The 23,150-nt window shown below is 47.6% G+C and overlaps 1 protein-coding gene across 1 annotated transcript in view; it reads right to left on the bottom strand.

Annotated features, from left to right (window-relative positions):
• LOC118619283 (O-acyltransferase like protein) overlaps positions 1–23,150 on the bottom strand; it is a 50,585-nt gene that overhangs the window by 16,651 nt on the left and 10,784 nt on the right. The window contains exons 4-8 of the mRNA XM_036245969.1: positions 14,815–14,956; positions 11,063–11,199; positions 9,083–9,262; positions 8,208–8,310; positions 1,759–1,860 (exon numbers count right to left, since the gene is read on the bottom strand). Coding sequence (XP_036101862.1) covers positions 1,759–1,860; positions 8,208–8,310; positions 9,083–9,262; positions 11,063–11,199; positions 14,815–14,956 — 664 coding nt within the window. The remainder of the gene's footprint in view (positions 1–1,758; positions 1,861–8,207; positions 8,311–9,082; positions 9,263–11,062; positions 11,200–14,814; positions 14,957–23,150) is intronic.

The following is a 23,150-nucleotide window of genomic DNA, read 5'->3' as shown; positions in this document are numbered from 1 at the left end:
CAGGTCTACAGTGATGGCTCCCTGGGTTCTTGCCTCCACCTTGCCCCCGTAATGCTTCACCACCCTCCCCCCCACCCTGAACTCTCCCTGCCCCCTCCATGACTTTCTCTGCCTGGGGAAACACCTCTCACTCCTCGATCCCCAGCTCCAGGATTTCTCCCCTGAGGCAAGTTTACCCAGCAGAACCCACCCCGTCATTGAATTCCCCATTGCAAACCCTAACCAACCCATCTTGTCACTAGGAACCCTTGGAATGATGCCAGTCCCTCTTCTCCAGAAGACCTGAGGGCAGGCAGGCTGCGTGACCCAGCGCCACACCCCCGAGGGACAGTGACAGAGTATTTTGTCCTTCCCAGGACGAGCGCTCGACGTAATAGAAGGTGGAAGAAACCACACAGCCACGGTGAAAAGAAACCAATAAAGGTCTATTCCTCAGCTTGGACTCACTCTTAGCCTATTTAGAGGGAAAGTTAAACCATGTAAATAACAATAACAACAGTAATAAACATAACTTACATTTATTAAAGGCTTACTGTGCATCACATACTTTCCCAAGTTCTTTACATACATTATCTAATTTAATCCTCATGAGAGTCCTACAAAGTGATGTCATTATTCTCTCCATTTCTGAGATGGGAAAACTCAAGCACAGAGAGGCTACAACACTTGCTGGTCACACAGCTGGTCAGTGATGGAGCCGGCACGCAGGCCCGGCAGACAAACTAGAGTCAGCTCTTACCCACTGGTTTTATTAGCCCGAAGATTGTTTCAACACTCCCCCTTCCATTTCAGAGCATATAGGGGGACAAGAAGGGCATGGGCTCTGAGTAATGAGAGCTGGGCTCTAGTTTGGCAACCAACTGACTTAGAAAATAAGTACATGGAGGGGTTGGGTTACATGAGTTGAAGCTCCTTTTCTGTCTAAAATTAGACTGTCTCATGACATACCTGCCACTCTGCTCTCCCACTGGTTTCATATTCTGTCCCAAAAGCGTCATCGTTCTGCTCCAACCAACCGCACACTCGCAAAGATCATCATCCTACCTCCTCAGCAGAACGACTATTATCCCAACTGTCAACCGGCCCCTCTCCTGGTTGTATCTTATTTTATCTTTATCATTACCATTAACACTCTTAATTTACAGGATCCAATTATTACCAACCTTCAAGAGCCATACAAATTCTCCTGTTGAATCTAGAGTCCATGCCTGTCTGACAAATTTTCATTGAAATCCACTGCCCATCAGCTAAGGAACAAGGATGTTTTTGCAGGTTTAATATAGCTCAAATTTTATTAGGACAAGTACCATGAGAACTGGAAAGCCATTAAATCAGCAAAAACCTACTGTATTGAAGGAAGAAAACGATTTCTCTCCATTTATTTTTCTTTAAGCATTCTTTCAAAAGAGAGTTAGCCCTGGCCAGTTTGGCTCGGCAGTCAGAGTGTCAGCCTGCGGATCAGAGAGTCCCGGGTTCGGTTCCTGCTAAGGGCACGTACCTTGGTTACAGTTTGTCCGCAGCCCCGGTTGGGGTTGTGTGGGTGGCAGCAAGTCGATGTGTCTCTCTCACATCAATGTTTCTCTCTTTCTCTCTTTCTCTTACTCTGTCTCTCTCTCCCTGCTCCCGCTCTATCTGAAGATAAATGCAAAAAAAAAAAAGTCCTTGGGTGAGGATTAAAAAAAAGAGGATTAAATAAGAAAAAAATCATAAATTATTACACAGCAATAGTAAATTGAGAAATTATACAAATAAGCCTACCTTATAAGGCGACTAAAGTAGTATCTGAGTATGATGTTGGCGGTGATTCCTTTTCCGGAAGACGGCAGCATCTTTAAAAACGACCTCACACTTAACCAGCCACTGAGAGAGAGAAGCATCATCACAGGCACTATTGATCGGAGATACAGCTCACTGGTTAATTAATGTGGTTGTCTCTATCAAGCTAGGATAAGTCTCGCTGCAGTAACAAAACACCTCCAAGTCTTAGAACAATAACCACTTTTTTCTTGCTTATGCTACGCAGCCGTTCACTTTGGGTCAGCACTTTTTCACCATGACCCAGGCTGATGGAGCAGCCAGACTCTCCAAGCTCACAGTGATCACAGCAGAGGGCAAGAGAGTTCTGGAGGGCCTCCAACCAGCAATGACATGCCCTAGCCCAGAAAGGACATGCTTAACGCTCCCAGGGGTAGGGCAATACCAGGCCCCCCTCGTAGGTCAGACCTAGGGATGTGGTCCACCGGCCACAGTGGGGCCAGGAGGCGGAATGTTACCCAGTGTCCGAGGCAGGGGGGCCAGAAGTACTTGGAGAAAGTGAACAACTGCCCCCGTGGTCTTTTGCGGTGATAATGTCAGGCCCTTTCATTTCTGTAGCACCATGTCATTTTCTTCTTCTTCTTTTTTATCCTCAACCGAGGACATTTTTCGATATTTTGTTCAGACAGAGTGGGAGGGGGAGAGAGAGAGAGAGAGAAACATCGACGTGAAAGGGACACATCGAGTGGCTGCCACCCACACAACCCAACCAGGACCGGGGACAAACCGCAACTGAGGTACGTGCCCTTAGTGGGAACCGAACCCGGGTTTCTTCGGACCACAGGCCGAAGCTCTAACCGCTGAGCCAAACCGGCCAGGGTGTACTACATCATTTTCAAAGTATGACCACTGGGGTTGCTTTTGCTTGAGACACACCAAACTACTTCGCGGTGGTTTGTGAGTGAATAATCAAACAGATGAATGAACAGCCCTATTAGGTGAAAGGGACGAGGTTACTGATCCTCCTTACCTAATACAGAACTGAAGACACAAAAGACTGTTAGGTGGGTTGCCCAAGATCCCAGTGAGAATTCTCATTCAACATACCCCCATGACAAACCCTTTGCTCAGAATGTTCAGCTGAAGAAACTGAGGTTTTGTCCCTGAGTTAGAACTTGATGGTAAGCAAGCTTATGAGTTTCCCAACCTTTTGACTTTTAGACCAAGGATCCTATAGGTGTCTCCCTAAGGAACACATGTATTTCCTGTGCAAAAGGCCTTTCTTGTGCATTGGGTGGGATTTGGAAGGGATCGGGGAGGGTTGGAGAATGTCTTTATTCTCTGCCAGTTAGATTTTCTTTTGAAATGCAGCAAATAGTAGCCACCAGCAGAGGAACAGAATTTATAGAGACATCTAAGGAAGAGCGCCGAGACGTGGAATCAGGAGTCTGTTCTGATTCCGGCCTCCTCTGAATTTCAGGAAAGGAAGAATCGGGGGGCCTGAGCAAGCCTTTCCTTTCAGTGTGACCAGCTCCCCCTCCCCCCGCCAGCGGGGTTGCTAAGCAAGGCCGGTCACCCTCTGTGTGTGGTCATGCGCTCCAGCCTTCAAGTTCATGAGGACAGCAAAGGGAAAGTCTGGCAGAAAGACAGGCCCGGAGCAAGATCAGAAGTTCCAGGAGACTGAGAAGAGCCGGAGACCTAAACAGGCCGGGAGAGAGTGAAACCCTGCGACAGAGATGTAGCAAGTCACCCTGAGAGGTAGAAAAGAACTCTAAACCATCACTGGCTAATTATTCACATCTTCGGTTTTCCTTCGTAAACCCATCAGTGACCTAGCGGTTAAGACCGAGTTTTGCCATGAAATAAACATTATATTTGATTTCTGATTCTAACTTGCCTGGCTGGGGGACTTGGGTATGTTATTTCATTTCTGAACATCAACTTTCTCAACTGTGAAAATGGAATGATGTTGGCTCCAGCTTTGCATGTTTATTGTGAGAATTGTATGAGCTGGAAGATTTTAAGCTCTTAGTATGATGACCATGCAAAGTATCACTACTGGGAACATTTCCATTGTTCAAACAGAAAGTTTACTTAAAGGAATATATGTACTTTATAAAGTAATAAAATAAAAAATGGAAGGAAAAAAATAGTTACTGAGACTGGCAATAAAAAACAAAAGCAGCCCTGGCCAGTTTGGCTCAGTGGTTAGAGCATCGGCCTGTGGTCCAGAGAGACCCGGGTTCGGTTCCCGCTAAGGGCGCGTACCTCGGTTGCAGTTTGTCCCCGGCCCTGGTTGGGTCGTGCGGGTGGCAACCATTCGATGTGTCCCTTTCACGTCGATGTTTCTCTCTCTCTCTTCCTCTCTCTCCCTCCCACACTATCTGAACAAAAAAAAAAAAGGAAAAAAATAAAAAAATTAAAAAAACAAAAGCAAATAGGGATAAAGAAAAAAATGTATTTCTTAGTCTGGCAGACAGTGTTGGGATCTCTGTGGCTTCCTGGTCCCGTCCTCATCCCTCACTGGGGCTCACCTGGGGGTTCTCAGACCTTTGCAGAGGCAGCGGCAGCAGCTGGAGGGCTTACACCAGCCCAGGAGTCTACTTCGGTGGGTCTGGGGTGGGGCCTGAGAATGTGCATTTCTAACAAGCTTTCAGATGATGCTGGTACCACTGTGCAGGCATCAGACTCTCTAAACCACTGATAATAGGCACAGCCCTCTCTGGGCCACAGGCCAAGCCAGGTGTGAGGGAGGAACAGACCTGTCGTTTTGTTGGACATTTGGAATCTCAGTAACCGGGGTCTATGTTTCGGATATCTTGGGGCTGACCTGATGGTTTCTCTGTTGTCTCGGTTACCCACTGATGGCCCAGGTTGACCAGTGGCCTCTCGTGCCCTCCATTCTCCCTCCTGGTGGCAGGCAGTTCTGCAGCTTGAGCTTTGGCTTTGGTTCCGCGATCCCAATCTGTCCTCGCCAGCCGCCTCCCAGGGCTTGGAGCTCTGCCATCGGTGCATTCAGCAGATGGTGTGTGTTTCTGCCTTGTTTTTATTAGCTTCCTTTGCGGGGAACGGGGAACGGAGTTCTGGTCTTTGCTGGGCTGTGGGCGGACAGCCCTGCCCTTGGGCTGCCAGTTGGGCTTCGTCTCCTGGTTAGACTCAGCTATGCCCTGTGGGAAAGTCTGTGCCCAGTGGTTCCCTGTCTCTGCTGGGTTTGCTGCCGATGGTGGACTCTGACCTTTGCCTGTCTAGGCTACTCCCTGTTGATACCTAGGCCACCTCCTAGCATGAGCTCATTCTGTACCCTACTTTTTCTGCATTGCCCCAAGAAACTACCACTCAAGGGTCTTGAGGTGATGGAATTAAGGAATCATTCAATAACTATGTACTGAGCAGTACTGTGTGCCCTGCACTGCTTTCGGGATAACAGCACAGAAAACAGAAAATACCCCGTCTTCCATTCCAGTGGAGAACAAAGAGGAGCCAAAATGGTTAGATAAAGAGAAAAAAAGAAATCAGGAAAATGAAATAAAGAGTGCCGGGTGGCTCCCTTTCAAATAGGGGGACAAGACATTTGAGTAAAAACCTGACAGAGAAGAAGGAACAAGCCACCAGGATATCAGGGGATGTTAAGGAAAGTGAATGGTCACTAGTAATCCCTCACTATTGCTCAGCAGGCTCCTTGTCAGGCTCCTCCTCCTATTTCCAGTGTCCAATGACTGGGACACCGGATGTCCTAGGATCCATGCTCCTCCCAGCATGATCTGATTCATTCCTGTGGCTTCAAAAACCACCAGTATCCCACACACGCCAAAATTTCCATCTCCATCCTTGACAACTCCACTGAGCTCTGGACACACAGAGCCAACTGCTTACTTAACATCTCTACATGGATGTCTCAGAGATCCCTTCATCTTGACTTGTCCAAAACAGAAAGCCTGACTCTGGACCCCGCTTCTCCTCTGACCTTTTCCACATCGATCACTAACATCACCATCTACTCAGATGCCAAAGTCAAAGCCTGGAAGTCATCCTCAACTCCTCTTTTTTTTTTTACATTTCACATCCAATCCATCAACGATTTCACCTCTAAAACATAACTTGAACATGACCTTCTCTCCATCCCAGCCACCATCTCCCAGTCTAAGCTTTATCATCTCTCATCTGAAATTCCACAAAGGTCACCTGATTGATCTCCCTGCTTCTGTCTCTGCCCTTCAGCCAGAGTAATCATTTTAAAATGTCAGATCACATCACTTTCCAAATTAAAGCAATCCAGTGACTTCCCATTTCACCAAGACTCTGGTCCAAACTCGTTAGCATTGCTACAAGATCCTGTGGTCGGGCCCCGCCCCCTCCTGCCTTCCTCTTCCCCGTGCCCCTTCCTGCACTATGCTCAGTTCCCCTCTGATGGCTCAGGATGACCCAGGGCCTCTCATGCCCTTTAACAAGGCTCACTCTCTCTTGCCTTAGCCCTTTTGCACTAATTGCTCCCTCTGCCTGGAACTTTCCTGTCCTGGGCTTTCCCATGGTTGGCTTCTTCTTGCTATTCAGGTCTCAGATCGAATAGCCCCTCATCAGACAGGCCTTCTCCAACCTCGTTGAAACGGACACCCATTCTGTCTCCTTCTCTGCTATTTCTTTCCTGATATTTATTACTATCCGATTGTTTCTTGTTTATTTCTATGTCTATTGCTGGTTTCCCATGCATGTACACACACACACACACACACACACACACACACACGAAGCACCATGGGAGGTCCTTGTTTGTTTTATTCACTAATATATTTCAGGACCTGGAACAATGCCTAGCAAATGAACATTCAATAGATCGTGGTTGGATGGATGAATGCTCAGCATCTGATAAAAAGAGCTGCTCTCCACCACTGCCATCTCCCTGTGAAGGAAGGAATATTGACTCAGGGGAGGCGGAGGCAAGCCAGGACAGCGGCGAAGAGTGAACTCTGGAGTCAGACTGCCTAGGTTTCAATCATCCGTCCTCCGGGACTGTCCCCCTCAATCTCAATGTCCTTCTCTTCTAAGTGGAAATACTGTGGTCTATCCATACAATGGAATATTACTCACCCATAAAAAAAAATGAAGTACTGATACATACTACAATGTTGAAGAACCTCAAAAACATCATGCTACGTGACTGAAGCTGGGCACAAAAGACCACATATTATACAATCTGTTTATAAAAAATGTCCCAAACAGGAAAATCTAGACACAGAAGGCAGATTTCCAGGAACTGGAGGAAAGGGAAGCTGGGAAGTAACTTGTTAGTGGGCATGAGGCTTCCCTTGGGGGTGATGAAAATGTTTGGAACTAGATAGAAATGGTGGTTGCCCAACATTGTGAATGTGCTGAATGCCACTGAGTTGTTCTCGCGAGGTGGTCAATTTTATGTTAGGTGAATTTCAACTCAACTAAAAACATGGGGATTTTAACAGTGGTCTCTACTGCACAGGGACATCACGAGGATTAATTAAATGAGGTAATGCTGCAAAGTACTTCACACAGTACCTGACATTTGCTAAACAATTAAGAAAGTTTAGCCCTGGTTGGTTTGGCTCAGCGGTTAGAGCGTCGGCCTGTGGTCCAGAGAGACCCGGGTTCAGTTACCACTAAGGGCATGTACCTCGGATGCGGTTTGTCCCCAGCCCTGGTTGGGTCGTGCGGGGGGCAGCCACTCGATGTGTCTCTTTCAACGTCGATGCTTCTCTCTCTCCCACTCTATCTGAACAAAAAATGGAAAAATGTCCTCGGGTGAGGATTAAAATAAAAAAGAAAGTTTACCCCTGGTTGGTTTGGCTTAGCGCTTAGAGCGTCTGCCTGCAGACCAAGAAGTGGCAGGTTTGATTCCGTCAAGGGCATGTACCTCGGCTGCAGTTCAATTCCTGGCCCTGGTCAAGGTTGTGCTGGAGGCAACCAGCCGATGTGTCTCTCTTACATCAATGTTTCTCTCCCTCTCTCTCCCTCCCACTCTGTCTGAAGATAAATAGAAAAATATCCTTGGGTGAGGATTAAAACAAAAAAAAAGAAAGTTTACCTCTCAGTAATTAATTTAAGTAAATATAGCTTTATGAAACATCACATTATTATTTTTCTTTTTTCACATTTTTCTGTAGTGAGAACTGGAAAGTTTATCATGAATTCTCATCAGTCCACAAACCAGAATTTGAGATCCACTAAAATAAACAATTTTGAGAAATACAATCACCTTTTGCAAAAGGCCCATTTTAGAGAGCCATCCTAACTCACCGAATAAACTGAAAATGCAAAGGGAAGGAGCTTGTGACAGCAGTACTGTCTTGAGATGGACAGAAGCAAAGGCCAGGTCAGTAAATGTGAGCCATTCCGTTTTTCTTACTAAAGTGAGAATGGCAACACATACACACATTCCCAAACAAATAGCAAGCACAGTAGCAGGGGAAAAAACACTGTATTACCTGATCAGGAAAAACGTGTCGACCCCAAGATAGAATGGGCCACTCCGAGAATAAAAGTACAGTGGGTTTCTGAGCACTCTGGCTTTCCATTCAAGCACATTATCTGTAACAAACATAAAAAGTGGTGTCTATTTGTGTAATAGAAAAAAGTCATGTGACTTTCATCTTTTCTAAAAAAGCAAGAGAAACACTTTCAACTTTCAGTTGTATTGAGAGGGTTTTATGTGTCCTCCTAATTCACTTAAGAGGGGAACTTGGACCAAAATTAAAGGGCGTGACTGAGGTATCTAATTGTAACTAAGGCCTCGAGAGCCTTTGTGCTCTCACGGTGGCCTCGGCTCCCTTGAGGCTACAGCAGCATTACCTGTTCACGGAACAGTACCGATCTCCTGGGAGGTTCTTCACACTACCCTGGCTGCCCCCCAATTCTGATGCATATATTTGGCACCTGAGTGGAGCATACCACTGGGGATGTTTGATAGCTTCAGGACTGTGGCAACTGGGAAAGGCCGAGAAATATTGATTTTACAAATGTACACTATTTATTTATGCTTGTCTGTTTTTCTAGGAGAAAAAAAATAGTTAGTTTCTGGCTTCATGAATCATGATGAACAGGAAGCCCAGCTGTTTGGACAATGAAAATACAATTCTCAGGTATCACTATCCACCTGGTAGTCAAGTGCTTGATTTATACCTCGGAGAAGGTAAAGCAGCCACTGGACACTGGCCTGGAAAACTCATTTATGGGAGGTCACGGCCATGTCTCTAAAACAGAAGGAAAGCTGTGGCCTCCCATCCTATGGCCCAAAGTGACCCCCTCACACAAAAGGCACTCTCTTCCTGTCCACTCATAAAGGCTCAGCAGTTCTCCGCACCCAAAGACAGCCATGCGGCCATCTGACTGGTGTGCCCCGACATGATCCACAGGAGACTCAAGACTCGGATGCCATTCAACGCAGGGCATGAGCTTCCTGGCGTCCTGGTAGGCCAGATGGCCGGCACAGTCTTCTGCCAAGAGAAGCATTGCAGAGTATGGTCCAAGGCTCCTAGAAATCCTGGGCAAGAGCAGAGGTGTTACTGCCCCCCTGAAAGTCACACCAACACACATGCTGCCCCACAAGCAAGAGCCCAAACCCACACCGATGATCTTGGCTATCACCCAGACGCTCCCTCGCTGTGACCCTGGACTGCCCACCTCAGTTCTCCATCATCCCCTTTTGATCTATATGGTCCCAATGAACCTTGACTGTGCCTAACAGACGTGACTTAAGGTTGGCGCCGACACTGCCTTACACAGAATACTCTGCCCAGGTTCAGGCCCCAGGATGCCAACATCTGACCACAGTCCTGGGTTAGAAAGGGTTAGGGGGAGGGGAACTTAGACATCATTAAGAAACTACATGAGGCCAGCGTTTTGCTAGAGATGGCATCCCTGGTCCTCTCTCAAGAACAAACCACTTGCAAATAACATCCCTACCTGTCAAGGTACAGATATGAAAATAGAGAGGCAGGTGGCCCAGAGGTAAGGGGCAGGCCTTATAGTTAGACATTCCTGGCTCTGAGTCTGCTGTTACTTATTATCTCTGTGACCTTCACCAAGTGAATTGACTTCTCTGTGCCTAAGTTTCCACATCTGCAAAATGGGAATCTAAGTAGACCTTTAAACATAGGACCAATGTGAAGAACAAATGAGATAATATCATTGCTACTATGCTCACTATTTCAAGCCCTGTTGTTTTAAGAATAGTTAATCCCTCCTACTTAATTTACTCCCTTTATTTTTTCATTGAATTTAACTCATTCTGGGAGCCAATTAAGTGGCTAGAATTGTGAAGTGGGAGCCTAAAAACCTCAAGCTGCCTCCAAGAGACTCACATTTTCTCCTGGATGTAGCTTGGTGCCATAAACATCATGGGACCAGAAGTCCTTGCAGAATTAAACCTATTCACAAGTGAGAACTGGCTTATAACCACACTCTGGCAATCCAAATCAATTTCTTTTATTTTTTTTTTATGTTTTTATTGATTTTTTTAGAGGGAGAGAGAGATAGAAACATCGATGAGAGAGAAACATCGATTGGCTGCCTCCTGCACGCCCCCTACTGGAGAGTGAGCCCGCAACCCAGGCATGTGCCCTGACTGGAAATCAACCTGGGACTTCTCAGTCCATGGGACGATGCTCAATCCACTGAGCCACACCAGCCGGGCTAAATCAATTTCTTGAATGGAATAATGTAATTGCCTAACATTTTGAGGTTCCAGCCATAACTATGCGTTTTTCCACTGGAGTCGCTCTCGAGTGTGCCTGCTGGAGGCAGCTCAGCCTCTCGTTTCCAGGGCTTTGCACTCACTAGGACTTGGCAGAGCCCCAGCACAACGAGCAGTCCTACACCAGCGTCCCCTGGCTCCCCCCAAGCTCCCCAAGGAGCCACAGACTGTGGGGAGAGACATTGAATCTGGCCTCTGCCAAGCTCCACCAAGTTTCTTAGCCTCCCTGGGCCTATTTCCTCACTTTTACATTAAGCACACTTTTTGGCAGTGTTCTCGTGAGGATTCAAGACCGTTTGTCAGACATCTGGCCCAGCGCCTAGCTTGGCAAGCGAATACTGAATACATTTTGCTATCATTATTATTTTTTCCATCTAAAGTCTACTTGCAGGTCAACTTAACTAGCAGCAGCTTATAAAACCTTCTGAAAATAACTGCTCACTGGGGAAGACAGCCTCTCCGAGCACCACGTCACTCGCTCGTAAGTGGGAAGCATTATGAAGCGCCGAGCACAGGGAAGAGCGTGGGCTCAGTTCTCCACGTGGGGCTCCCAGAACTTAGCTGGAAAGGCACCATCTCAGGCCCCACCCCAGAACGACTGAATCAGAATCTTTGGGGTGACAAGCCCTCGGGAGATCTGATGTCCACCAAAGTTGGAGACGCACTGGCTGTACCAGGGCTTTAAAAACCCTGGCAGCTCCTCTGGAGTCTCTTGGTTATTATCACTGAGAGCCCACGGGGAGCCATGAACAGAGCGAGGGCCCTACCGCCAGGAGCTGAGATCCACAGCCATCTACTTCACAAAAACATCCTCAAACATTCGCTCCTATTTTTCTCATCTAAAGGGTGAAGGAGAGGTTCATGTAACAGGAAACCATGCTAAGCAAATGCAGCGATTATTCAGAGGGCCAAGAACCAGAAATCTGAAATGCCCAGTCTGGCTCCAAACCTCCAAAAGACTCAGGGTCTTAGTTTGATTTGACTTGCTGGTGAGTTAAAAGTGAAGAGAAGAAAATGCTGAACCTCAGGGCCTCTCCATATCGATGATTATTTTCAAACATTCAGGAATGTGATATTTTGCCTTGATGGTATGAAATACAAAAACAAAAATAACTGCTATAGCAACAGAACATGGAAACCCCCTACTTTGAGGCTACAGTTAAATATAGCTGCTCAAGAAGTGAACAAAACCTTAGTTTCGTGATCATAGAGAGGGTCATTTGGGGTGAAGAAGCTAACGTTTCAGTGGCCAATTTCTAACACCATCCCAGGTGTGTCTGCCCTAAATCCTGTGATCTGGCCTTAAAAAGCGGGCTCGCGGGATCACCACCTGCCGATGATCAGCAATGACGGATTGTGTCAACTGTAGGCTCCCCCCAGTGTGACAGTTAGAAGCATGCAGCAGGTCCCTGGAACCCAGTGGACCTCAGCCAGGTCAGTGCCGCAAGAGGTCTTGGCCCCTATCCATCCTCCCCTCTCCTGGCTTCACTGAAGAGAATTAGGAAAGGAGCAACAAATTAGGAGGAGATAAGTACATCATCTCATTTAATTCCTTCAACAAATCCCATTCTATGCCCCCGTTTTACACATGTGGAAACTGAGGTTCCTAGAGGTCAAACAACCTGACCAAAGGCAGAGTTAGACACCACGGCAGGTTTGAATGGGGACTGCTAAGTCTCAGCTCTTTTTGCCACACCCACTACACAACAGCCAGGGAGCTGGTCATGTAAGAAATAATTGAGGGGTTCTGAGCCTTGGGGGAGGTCATCATAACTGTTCCCCAAATCTGATGGGGCTGTAATCGAAACAAGAGAGCAAGTAGTTTTTTTTCTGAGGCTCCACGCAGCCAAACCAGGGCCCAAAGGTAGAAAATACAGGGCAGCAGGGATGGACCTGTACAGAAGACCAGCAACGAACCCTTCCCACTACTGTGGGGTCGCAGGGAGCCCCCGGGATGGCAGCCGGCTTCCAATCTGGGGACTACAAACTTGTTTTTCATTGACTATCTTATTGGGGTTTTTTGTTGGAGTGCTATTGTTTTTGTTTTTGCCTGAAGATCCAAACAGCATCTCATAAAATCATGACTGTGCATTCCACATTGGACGGACTCCCCGAAGCCACTCTATCACATATTCGTATTCTTCTGGTCCGTTCACTGAAATTTTGTTTGATTTTTATCCCCCTCGTTGGAGTAAATAAGGACAATCGTGTGGACCTACAGGGGCTCTGCCGGAAATTATATCACGTGTTCTAATGGTATTTGCATGACAAGGCTATTCTTGTTTCAGGGTGCGTGTGCATGCACATGCATGCGTGTGTGCATGTGTGCATGTGAATGTGTGTGTGTGTTCTCTTTGCTTTGCCATCTGGGCAGGTGCAAATGAAGGTAATGCTCTTGATTTTTTAACTAAAACACAACCCAGTGTGACTCACTGCCATTGCCCTTCACCACACTACGCCGGGATCCTACTTCTGGCTCAGAGACTCTCTCCGTGTTTTAAGCAGCTCGTTGCTTACTCATTGCCCTGGCTTTGTGTACATTTAAATCATTTACCTTGGCCATGCCAGGAAGGTTCTGAGTCATCTGTGTGCCATGACACTGCAAACAGACATTGTGATCATGGAACTGTTCCTTAGAGGGTTACTACCCAAGCTCGGGCTGACCTAGCCTTTGAGAAGCACAAACACACTAGATAATTGTCCCCAAGAAGTAAGGCAGCATTCTGAGTGACCCTGCCTTAACATGCTGATGGTGAACAAAGACTGGATTGTGCCGAGCAGAGGCCCACCCCCACCCTGGCACTCGGAGGCTGCGGGCCACTTGCTAGACGTTGGCACTGCGGGGTTCCTTTCCAGTTTCCTACTCTGAGTCCCCTCTCGCGAGTGGTCTTGGTTTGTTAAAATGCCTACTTTTTCCTCTGGTCGGGGTTCCAGACAGCGAGAGATGGGCCCGGCCACCCGGCCACTGGACTCTGTGTCTTGGTTCACTCCTGTCCGTCTCTCGCAAAGGCAGACTCCCATACGTGGCCGAGTGTGCCTCGGGTGGGGGGGACCCCCACCCCCTGGCTGCCACATATGCGGTTCCAGCCAGAGGAAGGGCGAGGCCAAGCAGGGTGAAGAACCTGCAGGGAGAAGACACACACGTGTGGCCGAGTCCTCCCTCACACCTGCACCACGATGCTGCGGAAAATGCAGAGAAACCGGCCCAGCAAACAAGACCTCCCAACCCCCTCCTGGAAGACAGCTCCCTCTTAACACTTCTAAGGGTTGGAACTAGCTTTCTTAGAATAAATTAATGAGAGAAATTACAAAGGAAAAGATTAATGGATTTCACTCAAGTCCTTATTATAATTATAAGAAAATCATAAACAGAGTGATGAAAACATCAGAAGATATTTGCAGCTGATATTACTAAGAAATTCATATATTGTATCTATATAATGAACTTTAAAAATCCATAAGAACCCAAATAACTCACACGTGGAAAAGGGACAGTAGACTATAAATAGCAGATAAGTAAACTTAGGAAAAAAAACCTCATTACCAATTTTTTCAAGTGTAAACTAAACCAACTTATTTATCAAATTGGTAGTTTTTTTATTTTTTAAAATATTTACTGATTTCTTTTTTAGAGCGAGAGAAAGGGAGAGAGCGATAGAATCATCGATGCGAGAAACATCAATCAGCTGCCTCCTGCACGCCCCCTACTGGGGATTGAGCCAGAAACCCAGGCATGTGCCCTGATCTGGAATAGAACTGGGACCTCTCAGTCCACGGGACACCGCTCAATCCACTGAGCCACACTGGATGGCAGTGTTTATAAAGATGGCTTTCGATGCTGGTGACAGAGTGATGAAACAGAGGCGTATATCTCCTAACAGGGGGGCAGTTTGAATGAGGTTTTCAGGAAGGCACCTTATCAAATGATTCGAGCTACAGGCCAGCACTTCCATTAGTCTCTCCTCAGGGGAAGGCAGGATGCAAACAGGAAGGAACAGGCTCCACTGCCGAGGTGCTTGTGAAAGCAACCAGGCCTCAAATAAGGGAGGTTCATCTTGGAGGTCACATGATAGGACCAGGAGAATTCGGGTCGGGATACACCTCTCAGTGGCGCTGAAACCCAGTCACCTTTGGGTGTGGCCAGCCTTCCTCCTGAACACCTGCATGTTCTTGTTTCAGGCAAATGCTGATCTCCCTGCACACAGGGAGCAGGGCCGGACAGCACTCGCTGACTGAGAAGTCAAGGCTGAGTGTCGCTGGCGAGTCGGGGTCGGCTCAACAGCCCCAACGTACACATCCCAGCCGACGTACACTACAGGCACCGCAGGTCCCGTACTCACAGACACACAGCAGCAAACGTGTCCAGGGGGAACATTCCGGCGGCACATCTGGCCACGGCCACACCAGATGTGGAGGACACATTCCTTGTAAAGAGAGAGAGAGACGGAGCCCAAAACGAAACATTTCTGAATCTTAAAATGCCTACCAAGAAGGGAAAAAAGGATTGTATTAATAAGGCTTTTCTTGCCGATAAATATTTTCTACTTTTCCAAGAGTCTTCATATCTCTTATTTCAAAACAAATTGTTGGCATCAAAAAGGACAGCTGGCTTTTAATATCTCTGATTCACAGATGGATGGGGAAAATGGAGCACAGTGATGCTGAAACCCACAGAACTAGGATCACTGAGCCCCGCTGGAGGTGGCCACGGGCTCCTGACTTCTCTGCCCAGACTCCCACGTCCGTTCCTAGCGCACAGCACTGGGGATGCCAGTCCCGAGCCATCGCCAGGCTGGGTCTGCTTGTGAGCAGGTCCCCACAAGAGTGATAAACGCACGGAGATGGAGTGATGCAGTGGAAGCCCACAATGTGATGGGGAAAGGGATGGTCTGAAATTGAAACTAAAAAGCACCATTTAGGACACAGCTAATTAGTCACCATGAGAGCGAGTTTGTAAAGATATTAGTGATGAGACCAGGGCAGTGGGCTCAGACGTCACTGTGCCTCAGAATTACCTGCAGAGCCTGGTAAACGGATGCTCCCTGCAAGTATCTCGTCCAGGAGGTCTGGGCTGGGCCCTGAGAACCTGCATTTCTAACAAGGTCATCAGAGTATACACTTTGAGAACCTCAGAACCAGGGGACCTCCAAAACCTCCACAAAGGATGAGGGACACAGTGTGGTTTAATAAAATGGCAACATCAACTCTAAGTAACCAAAAAGGCTGCGTTTAAGTGCCCACGAGACATAAGACATATTTTGGTCATTATTTCTAATCCATCCACAATCCTACAAGGACCTATCTTTCAACTTACTTTACAGACAAGGACAAATCTCCTCAGATAAGTTCGTGAACTTGAGCATAAAGGTTAGGGATACAGGTTCTGCAACTTGGGAGCCCGGTCCTCCCCTTACTGTATACCACGGGCAAATTACTTTATCACTCTGTGCCTCAGTTTCCCCCTAGGTAAATACCTACTTCATAGGGCTGTCTTGAGAACTAAAGGCAGCAATGGCTATAAAGTGCTCAGAAGGTACCCGGCACGTAGTAAGAGTTCAATATATGTTGGTTGTCTTATTATTGCCGCTCAGTGGCAGGGCCAGAACTCAGCCCAGAGCTGTATGAACTTGAAGAATGTGGTTTTTCTGTTCCCTCATGCTACCTTATCTGGCCACACTACACTGCCTAGTCTTGCATCCAGGAGGCGTGGGTCTGAGCCACCTGGCTGTGTGACCCTGGGCAAGTCACTTTACCTCTCTGGGTCTCATTTCTTTATCTGCATAATAAGGAAGGGTGGGTTGGACACAATGTATTCTGATGCCCCTTCCACCCCAATACCCACTGTTCCCATAAGTCTGACCAAAGGGCTTCTGAAATGTCCACAGCACTTGCTCTGAATTGCTACACCCCAAGCCACTTCCTGGTAGTATTTGACATTCCCAAATAAACTCTTCCACGAAAAGAGAAGTGTACTGACCAGTGACACGTCTGTCCCCTTGGAAGTTACTTTTCTAATTTACAGGAATCAACTGGCATTTGTTAATCAACCACTCATTCATGAGCCTCTGGGCCGTGAGAACCAGGCCCCCAGCCTGATGACCCTGTGTGAACAGAGAAAACCAACTTCCTGGGCCGGCAAAGCGAAGCCCAGCTCCGTCCCGTGGTGTCCCTCTGCAGACACCCTGCGAGGCCCAGCAGCGAAAACCTTCTAGTGCAGTTGGAGGCCGCGGGGAAATTCAACATCGAGATGTGAAAGCTTTGTAGTTTATCTGAACTGTTGAAAATATATATATGTATATGTATTTTCCCTGAGGCCCTGCATGCAACAGAAAGTAGGAGACAACAGAACTAGGAACAAAAAATAAAGTAAACCTCTGGACTTCCAGACAAAATTTCCTTCACCTTCTACTGTTTTTAAAAGTGTAGTTTGTTATATCTAAATCCTCCCTTCCCAAGAAGCATGGGCTTAACAACAGCGGAAAAATGAACCCCCATTTTCTCCAATGGTCTAAATCCTAGAGCAGCCACCTCCCAGGCCAGAGCCGAGCTATCTCCCTCCCAGGCCCCGCGCCGAGCTACCTCCCAGGCCCCAGCGCCGAGCTACCTCCCTCCCAGGCCCAGCGCCGAGCTACCTCCCAGGCCCAGCGCCGAGCTCCCTCCCAGGCCCCGCGCCGAGCTACCTCCCAGGCCCCAGAGCCCAGAGAAGCAGGTCACAGCAGACCCGACTTGCGTTGCCCCCAGGAACCTCCTGCACAGCCATTTGTCCGCTGGAGGATGAAGCCTGACAATGTTGAGCAACAGTGTCCAGAGCCTGAGGGACACAGGAGCCCCGGACCCCGCTGCTGAGCAGGCAAGCCTGGACGTGGATAGCTCCTCAGGGCCACGGGTTGACACTGCCCACTACCCCATGGATGGTCGGGACTGGATACTCACAAAATGATGTTCCTGGCTCCTCCCAGCTCCATCACCATAACCACTTTGGAGTGTGGCAGTGACTTTTAAACCTCGAAATAGAAGCCAGATGAATGCTGGAAGTGTGTGTGTGTGTGTGTGTGTGTGTGTGTGTGCATGTGTGTAGGGGTAACTTGGTTACACTGAAGGCATTATCAGCTTTGGCCTTCAGACTCGTCGGCCCATCCCTTACATTCCTTCCTGGGCAGGAGCACATGGGGGTTCCACAGAGTCCCACCCCCAGCCCCCCGCCCCTGGCCCACTCCTTTCTCCTCCCAGTGTGGGCAGCCTCAGCTCCACCGTTAACTCCACCTCCCCTGAAGTCACTCCTTAGAGGGGGGCCGGGAGCCAGCTGGGCAGGAATTCCAGGTCCTAGACACTCAGTGTGAACTGGAAGGGAAGAGGCAGGCTCCAGGTTGGCAGGTCTCCTTGGCCCTACAGACATCTCATCCAATAGGGGGCAGCTAGAGGAAGGCCAGAGGACGGTCCCTAAAGTGTGGAGCCCAGGACAGGACCCTAGTTCCTAGGTCTGGGGGCTGCACTGTGGACACCACTGCCTCCTTCTCCGGAACACCCACCCTCCTCTCGTGTTAATCACGGGACTCTAGGATCCTAAGGGGCAGGAGGGGAAGAGAATCAGTAGCACAGAACTGAGCCCTAGAGTTCCTAAAATCAAGTTCAGAGGTGCTCTGAAAAGGGACCATTATGGATTGAATGTGTCCGCCCCACACTCAGGGGTTCCTGCAGTACCCGAGAAGGTGACTGCATCTGGAGTCAGGGCCTTCAGAGAGGCGATCGAGTTCCAGTGAGGACACTAACGTGCGCCCTGGTCCAATCCAACCCGGACCCTATGTGATGAGGAAACGGGCAGACGTGAGCACACAGAGGAAGGGCCGTGCAAAGGCACCGTGAGAAGGCCATCTGCAAGCCAAGGGTAGAGACCTCAGGAGAGTCCAACCCTGCCCACACCTTGATCTTGGGCTTCCAAAAATGTGAGAAATAAACTCCTGTTGTTTGAGGCCCTGGGCTGCGGTGTTTGGCTAAGGCGGCCCTGGAAAACTCACACAGGAACTCATCAAATCGCTGTGCTCAACAGGGCAGCACTGGGCAGGGAGCCAGGCCGACTCAGGACGAGGCAGCTCAGGGCCGGCTGGGTTGGCTGGGCCCGAGTCCATGTCCTCAGCCCAGCAGCCTGAGAGGCACCCGCACCCGGCTCGGAATCCTGCCATGGTCGAGAGCACAGTCAACCTTAAATGTCTATCTACACTGCCAGACGCTAGGTCCACCCAGGGGAAGACGAAACCTTCCCAAATCTTTACTAACTCGGGCCAGCTGAAGCCATCGCTATAAATGTCCCCTCTTCTCCTCCCCAGTGTGGCTCTCTTCCCTCTGGCCCAGAGCCCCTCGCCACACCAGCCTGTCCCTAGCACTCAACTTGACATTGACCATTTATTTCCCAGGAGCCTCGGGCACTCTTCTTACTACCTGGATAATAGGTTTCCCCAAATGACGAACTCCCAATTCTTTGGATTGTCCCCCTGCACACATGTGCAATGTCACACACAAGGGCTGCTGGAAGAGTGTTCGATAAATCCTTTCTGAATTACACTGAGAACAGGAAATGGTATTCTGTGCAATGTTTTCGATTCCTTTTGAGTTCTTAATCAGAGAGGTACTTCTGTGGGTAGTTCAAGGAGTTCTTACCCGAATAGCTCCATTGTCTCAACCACACTTGGGGACTCCATCAGGGAGAGTCGTGGGGGGAGGTCATCCCTTGTAGTTCTAGCCCGTTGTTCTACTAGGGAGGCCTGTGGTTTTTATTATAATCAGCAAAGCAAGATGAGATTAGCCTAACAGAGCAGGAGAAAGGGGGCAGTTTATAGCTTATTGTAAGGGGCCGTTGGCCATTGAGTATAGCAGCTTAGTACTCATTGCTTTGGACCAGTGCAAAGGGAGACAGTGTAACCACCCAGTGATGTCCTAAAATTTCTATCAGGGCAGGAGACAGACCAAGAAAGAGTCCCCTATTTCTGCAAGCATGCAGCCCTTCAAAGCTGAGTCTAGATAAAGTTTACTGACTCAGTGTTAGGAGATCCTTAAACCAAGCTCCTTCTTTTTCATTCTGTGTTGTCCCTGTGACCAGGTAAGGTCATTGGCCTCACAATTAAACTTTGGTCAGATTCATCTAATGTTGCTCAAACATGTTGTAAGTGCAGGACCCTGGGCTAAGTGGCTGAGTCACCACCCTCCCAATTCCATGTTGTGTTTAAGGGATTTCAGATAATCCAGCCAAACTAGGAAGCTAGGTATTAGGTAGTTTTCTGGGTTGAATTATGTCCCCACAAAAGGTTCAAACCCTAACCCCTGGGAACCGTGAATGTGATTTTATTTGGAAATAGGGTCTTTGCAGATATAATCAACTTAAGATGAGTTCATACTAGGTTAGGTGGACCCTACATTCAGTATGACTGGTGACCTCATACAAAGAGGGAAGTTTGCACACAGAGAGACATGTAGAACAGAACTCCATGTGATGACAGAGCTAGAGATTGGAGTGATGCAGCTGAAACTGCCCAGGTAATAGTGTTTTGTTACAGGATGCAGGGGAGGAGCAGAACACTCCACCACCAAGTGCCTAAGAGAATTTAGGCAGGGGGCTTGGCTCAGAGAGAAATCTATTACCAGAGATAACTTTGATCTGAATACCCCATCTGTACGGCAAGGCAAACATCTAATTACCAAACATCTGTTCTTCTTCTTATCCTGGGAATTACTCTTCTCTCCTTTGAAGCCCCAGGCCCCATCCCACTCCTTAGCCCAAGATGGCATATAAGCCCCAACTGCCCAACTTGCCCTTGGGCCTCATATTTTTATGGGGCTCCCATACCTATGAAATTAAAATTTTGTTTTTCTCCTGTTAACCTGTCTTCTGTCAATTTAATTAGACCAGTCAAAGAACTTAGAAGGGTAGAAGGAAAATGTTTTCCTTCCCAACAATCCCTAGGAAACGGAGCACAGTGACACCAAAATAACGCAGATATGAATTGTTAGGGCCTGTAACTGGGTTTGTAATCATCACAACCAAATTTTATCTAGAATCTCAACACTCTGGTGTTACATATTATCACTCTCGGGAACCCACACAAAGTCTGTTGGTTGAAACTTTATAACACCCTACGGCAACCACACTGCAGTTTTTTGCGGTATGTTCTGCTCTGCCCAGTCTTTTTTCCTCTCCCTGCAATACTGGGCTCATTTCTTTTTGGCTCATCTGTATGGTCTCCATGTGTTAACTCCCTGCCTGCCTGCTCCAGGAGATGAAAGTCTGCACATACAGCTTCCTCCTGAGATTGCTGAGCCAGTTACCCCCACCTCTGTAAGGGACATATTGGCAACTCCATCAAAAAGCTTTAAGGAAGAGGGGACAAATCCTTTACAGATGGGAACCTTTCCCCTGAGCCGAGACCCTCTCGTTTCTGTCTGCAGCCTCTGTGCAATGCCTTTGGCAGTGAAGACGAAATTGTATCCACCCAGTCAGCTCTGCTCACCCTAATCCTTTTCCAGTTCCTCAGAGAATCACCAAAATATCTTTGTAAAAGAACAAATTGGTGGTCACCAGACTGGAGGGGGTTGGGAGGGTGGGTGAAAACAGTGAAAGAGATTAAGAAGCACAGATTGCCAGTTATTAGAACAGTCAAGGGAATGTAAAGTGCAGCATAGGGAATAACATCATAATAACTATGTGTGGTGTCAGATTGGCACTGGACTCGTTGGGGTGATCACTTCATAACTTATACAAACGTCTAATCACTATGTTGTATACTTGAAACTAATATAATGTTGTATATCAATTGTAATTGAAAAATAAATAAAAATATCATTGTATTGGTAATAGTTTCTAAGCTCTTATTTTATTCTAATGTCAACTCTGACTAATAAGCTTAGCATTAAAAAAAACTAGGCTGATTGATAAAATCTCTTAAATGATATGAACATAAACTCAGGGAGTCATTTATTCACTTGAAATGCTAATTTAATAGCGACTCTGCAAATTTATCTTTGTTGCTAGGATATTTATGACTCACTCAACAAGAGTTGAAATTTAAATTTGATTTATTACAATTGGGGTTTTTTTTACCAGCACACAAATATTTGGCTAGATAAATAATGTACCTGAAGCTCTAGAGATAATCATAAATTCAGAGGACAATTTAAGGTTATTGAAAACCAACTGCATATAAACACTTAAAAGAGGACTTTAAATAATGGGTGTGATATTGTGATATAAATATATCTTTGGTCTTCATCCTTAGTTCATGATACAGGGCTCCTAAAGCCCTTGGAATTTCCTGAGTGTCAGGGGTGAGAGGAACACCTGCTGTTATTCATAATAAGCTCCTTTCAACCACATTTGAGTTTATGCTAATAGGGTGACTCCTGGAGGCTGAGGGCCCCTTGCCCAAAGAACCAACCACGTGACTAGAGTGTTGGAAATTTCAGCCCCATCCCTGACCTCTAGGGAGGAGAGAGGGGCTGGGGATAGAGACAATCACCAGCGGCCAATGATTTAGTCCTGGATGAAGTGGTTCAGCCTGCTGATGAACATGTGAGGTGCTGGGAGGGTGATAAACCCTCAGAGGGCACGGATACTTTGTGCCCCTTCCCACATGCCTTGCCCAATGCATTTCTTCTGCTTGGCTCTTCCTGAGTTTTGTCTTTTGTAATAAGCCAGGGATAGTAAGCGAAGTGTTTCCCTGAGTTCTGTGAGCCATTAAAGCAAATCATCAAACCTGAGGAGGGTGTCATGGGAACCCTGATTTGCAGCCAAGTCAGAAGTGTGGGTAGCCTGGGGACCCACTACTTCCAATTGGCACCTGAAGTAGGGGGCAGTCTTTTGGGACTGAGCCCTTAATCTATCTGTAGGGTCAGCACTACCTACAGGTAATTAGTGTTAGAACTACATAATGTGAGGGGAAAACCCACACATTTGGTGTCAGAAGGGTTCTGGGAGTAGAAAAACAGTGTTTTTCTTTTAAAAATATTTTTAAAAATTGATTTTAAAGACAGAAGAAGGGAGAGGGAAAGAGAAAGGGAAACATGGATATGAAAGCGAAACATCCATCAGCTGCCTCCCGCATGCCCCCTACCAGGGATGGAGCCCACAACCAGGGCATGTGCCCTAACCGGAAATCGAACCAGCAACCTTTGGGTGCACAGGACGATGCCCAACCAACTGAGCCACGCTGGCCAGGGCTGTCGTTAATTCTTATTTGGATAATCAGAATAGACACAAGAATCATAGCAATTTTAGGCTTTAAAGCTCTTCCTTTGCGTTTTGAAAGAGTTAGAGGGTATCAAACCAGCTTTCATGTGGACTCAAATGCATTCATTCTCCATTGTTAAGGTCTGCAGTGATCGGAAGGCCACAGAGAGTTGGATCCAGACTTAATGTCCTTGTCCACCCCTCTCTGTACAGAGGAAGAGAGGGGAGTATGGGGACATTAAGCGATTTACCCAGGATCACACAGCTGGGGGTGACAACCAGGACCAAAGCTGGGCGCTGACCCCTAACCATTACCACACACGGGCCTCCCCCAGTCCTAGCTCAGCACGGCGTTCTGGATGTGGCCGCCGACAGACCTCCACACAGGGCCCAGCACAGCACACTGCGATACAGAAACCAGACCACCTACCTCCTCTCCTAAGCCCAACCCAGAGCTGACTG

Source organism: Molossus molossus, unplaced genomic scaffold (genome assembly GCF_014108415.1).
Source record: "Molossus molossus isolate mMolMol1 unplaced genomic scaffold, mMolMol1.p scaffold_m16_p_6, whole genome shotgun sequence".
NCBI classification, from domain to species: Eukaryota; Metazoa; Chordata; class Mammalia; order Chiroptera; family Molossidae; genus Molossus; species Molossus molossus.
This window is presented reverse-complemented; position numbering and strand designations above follow the sequence as displayed.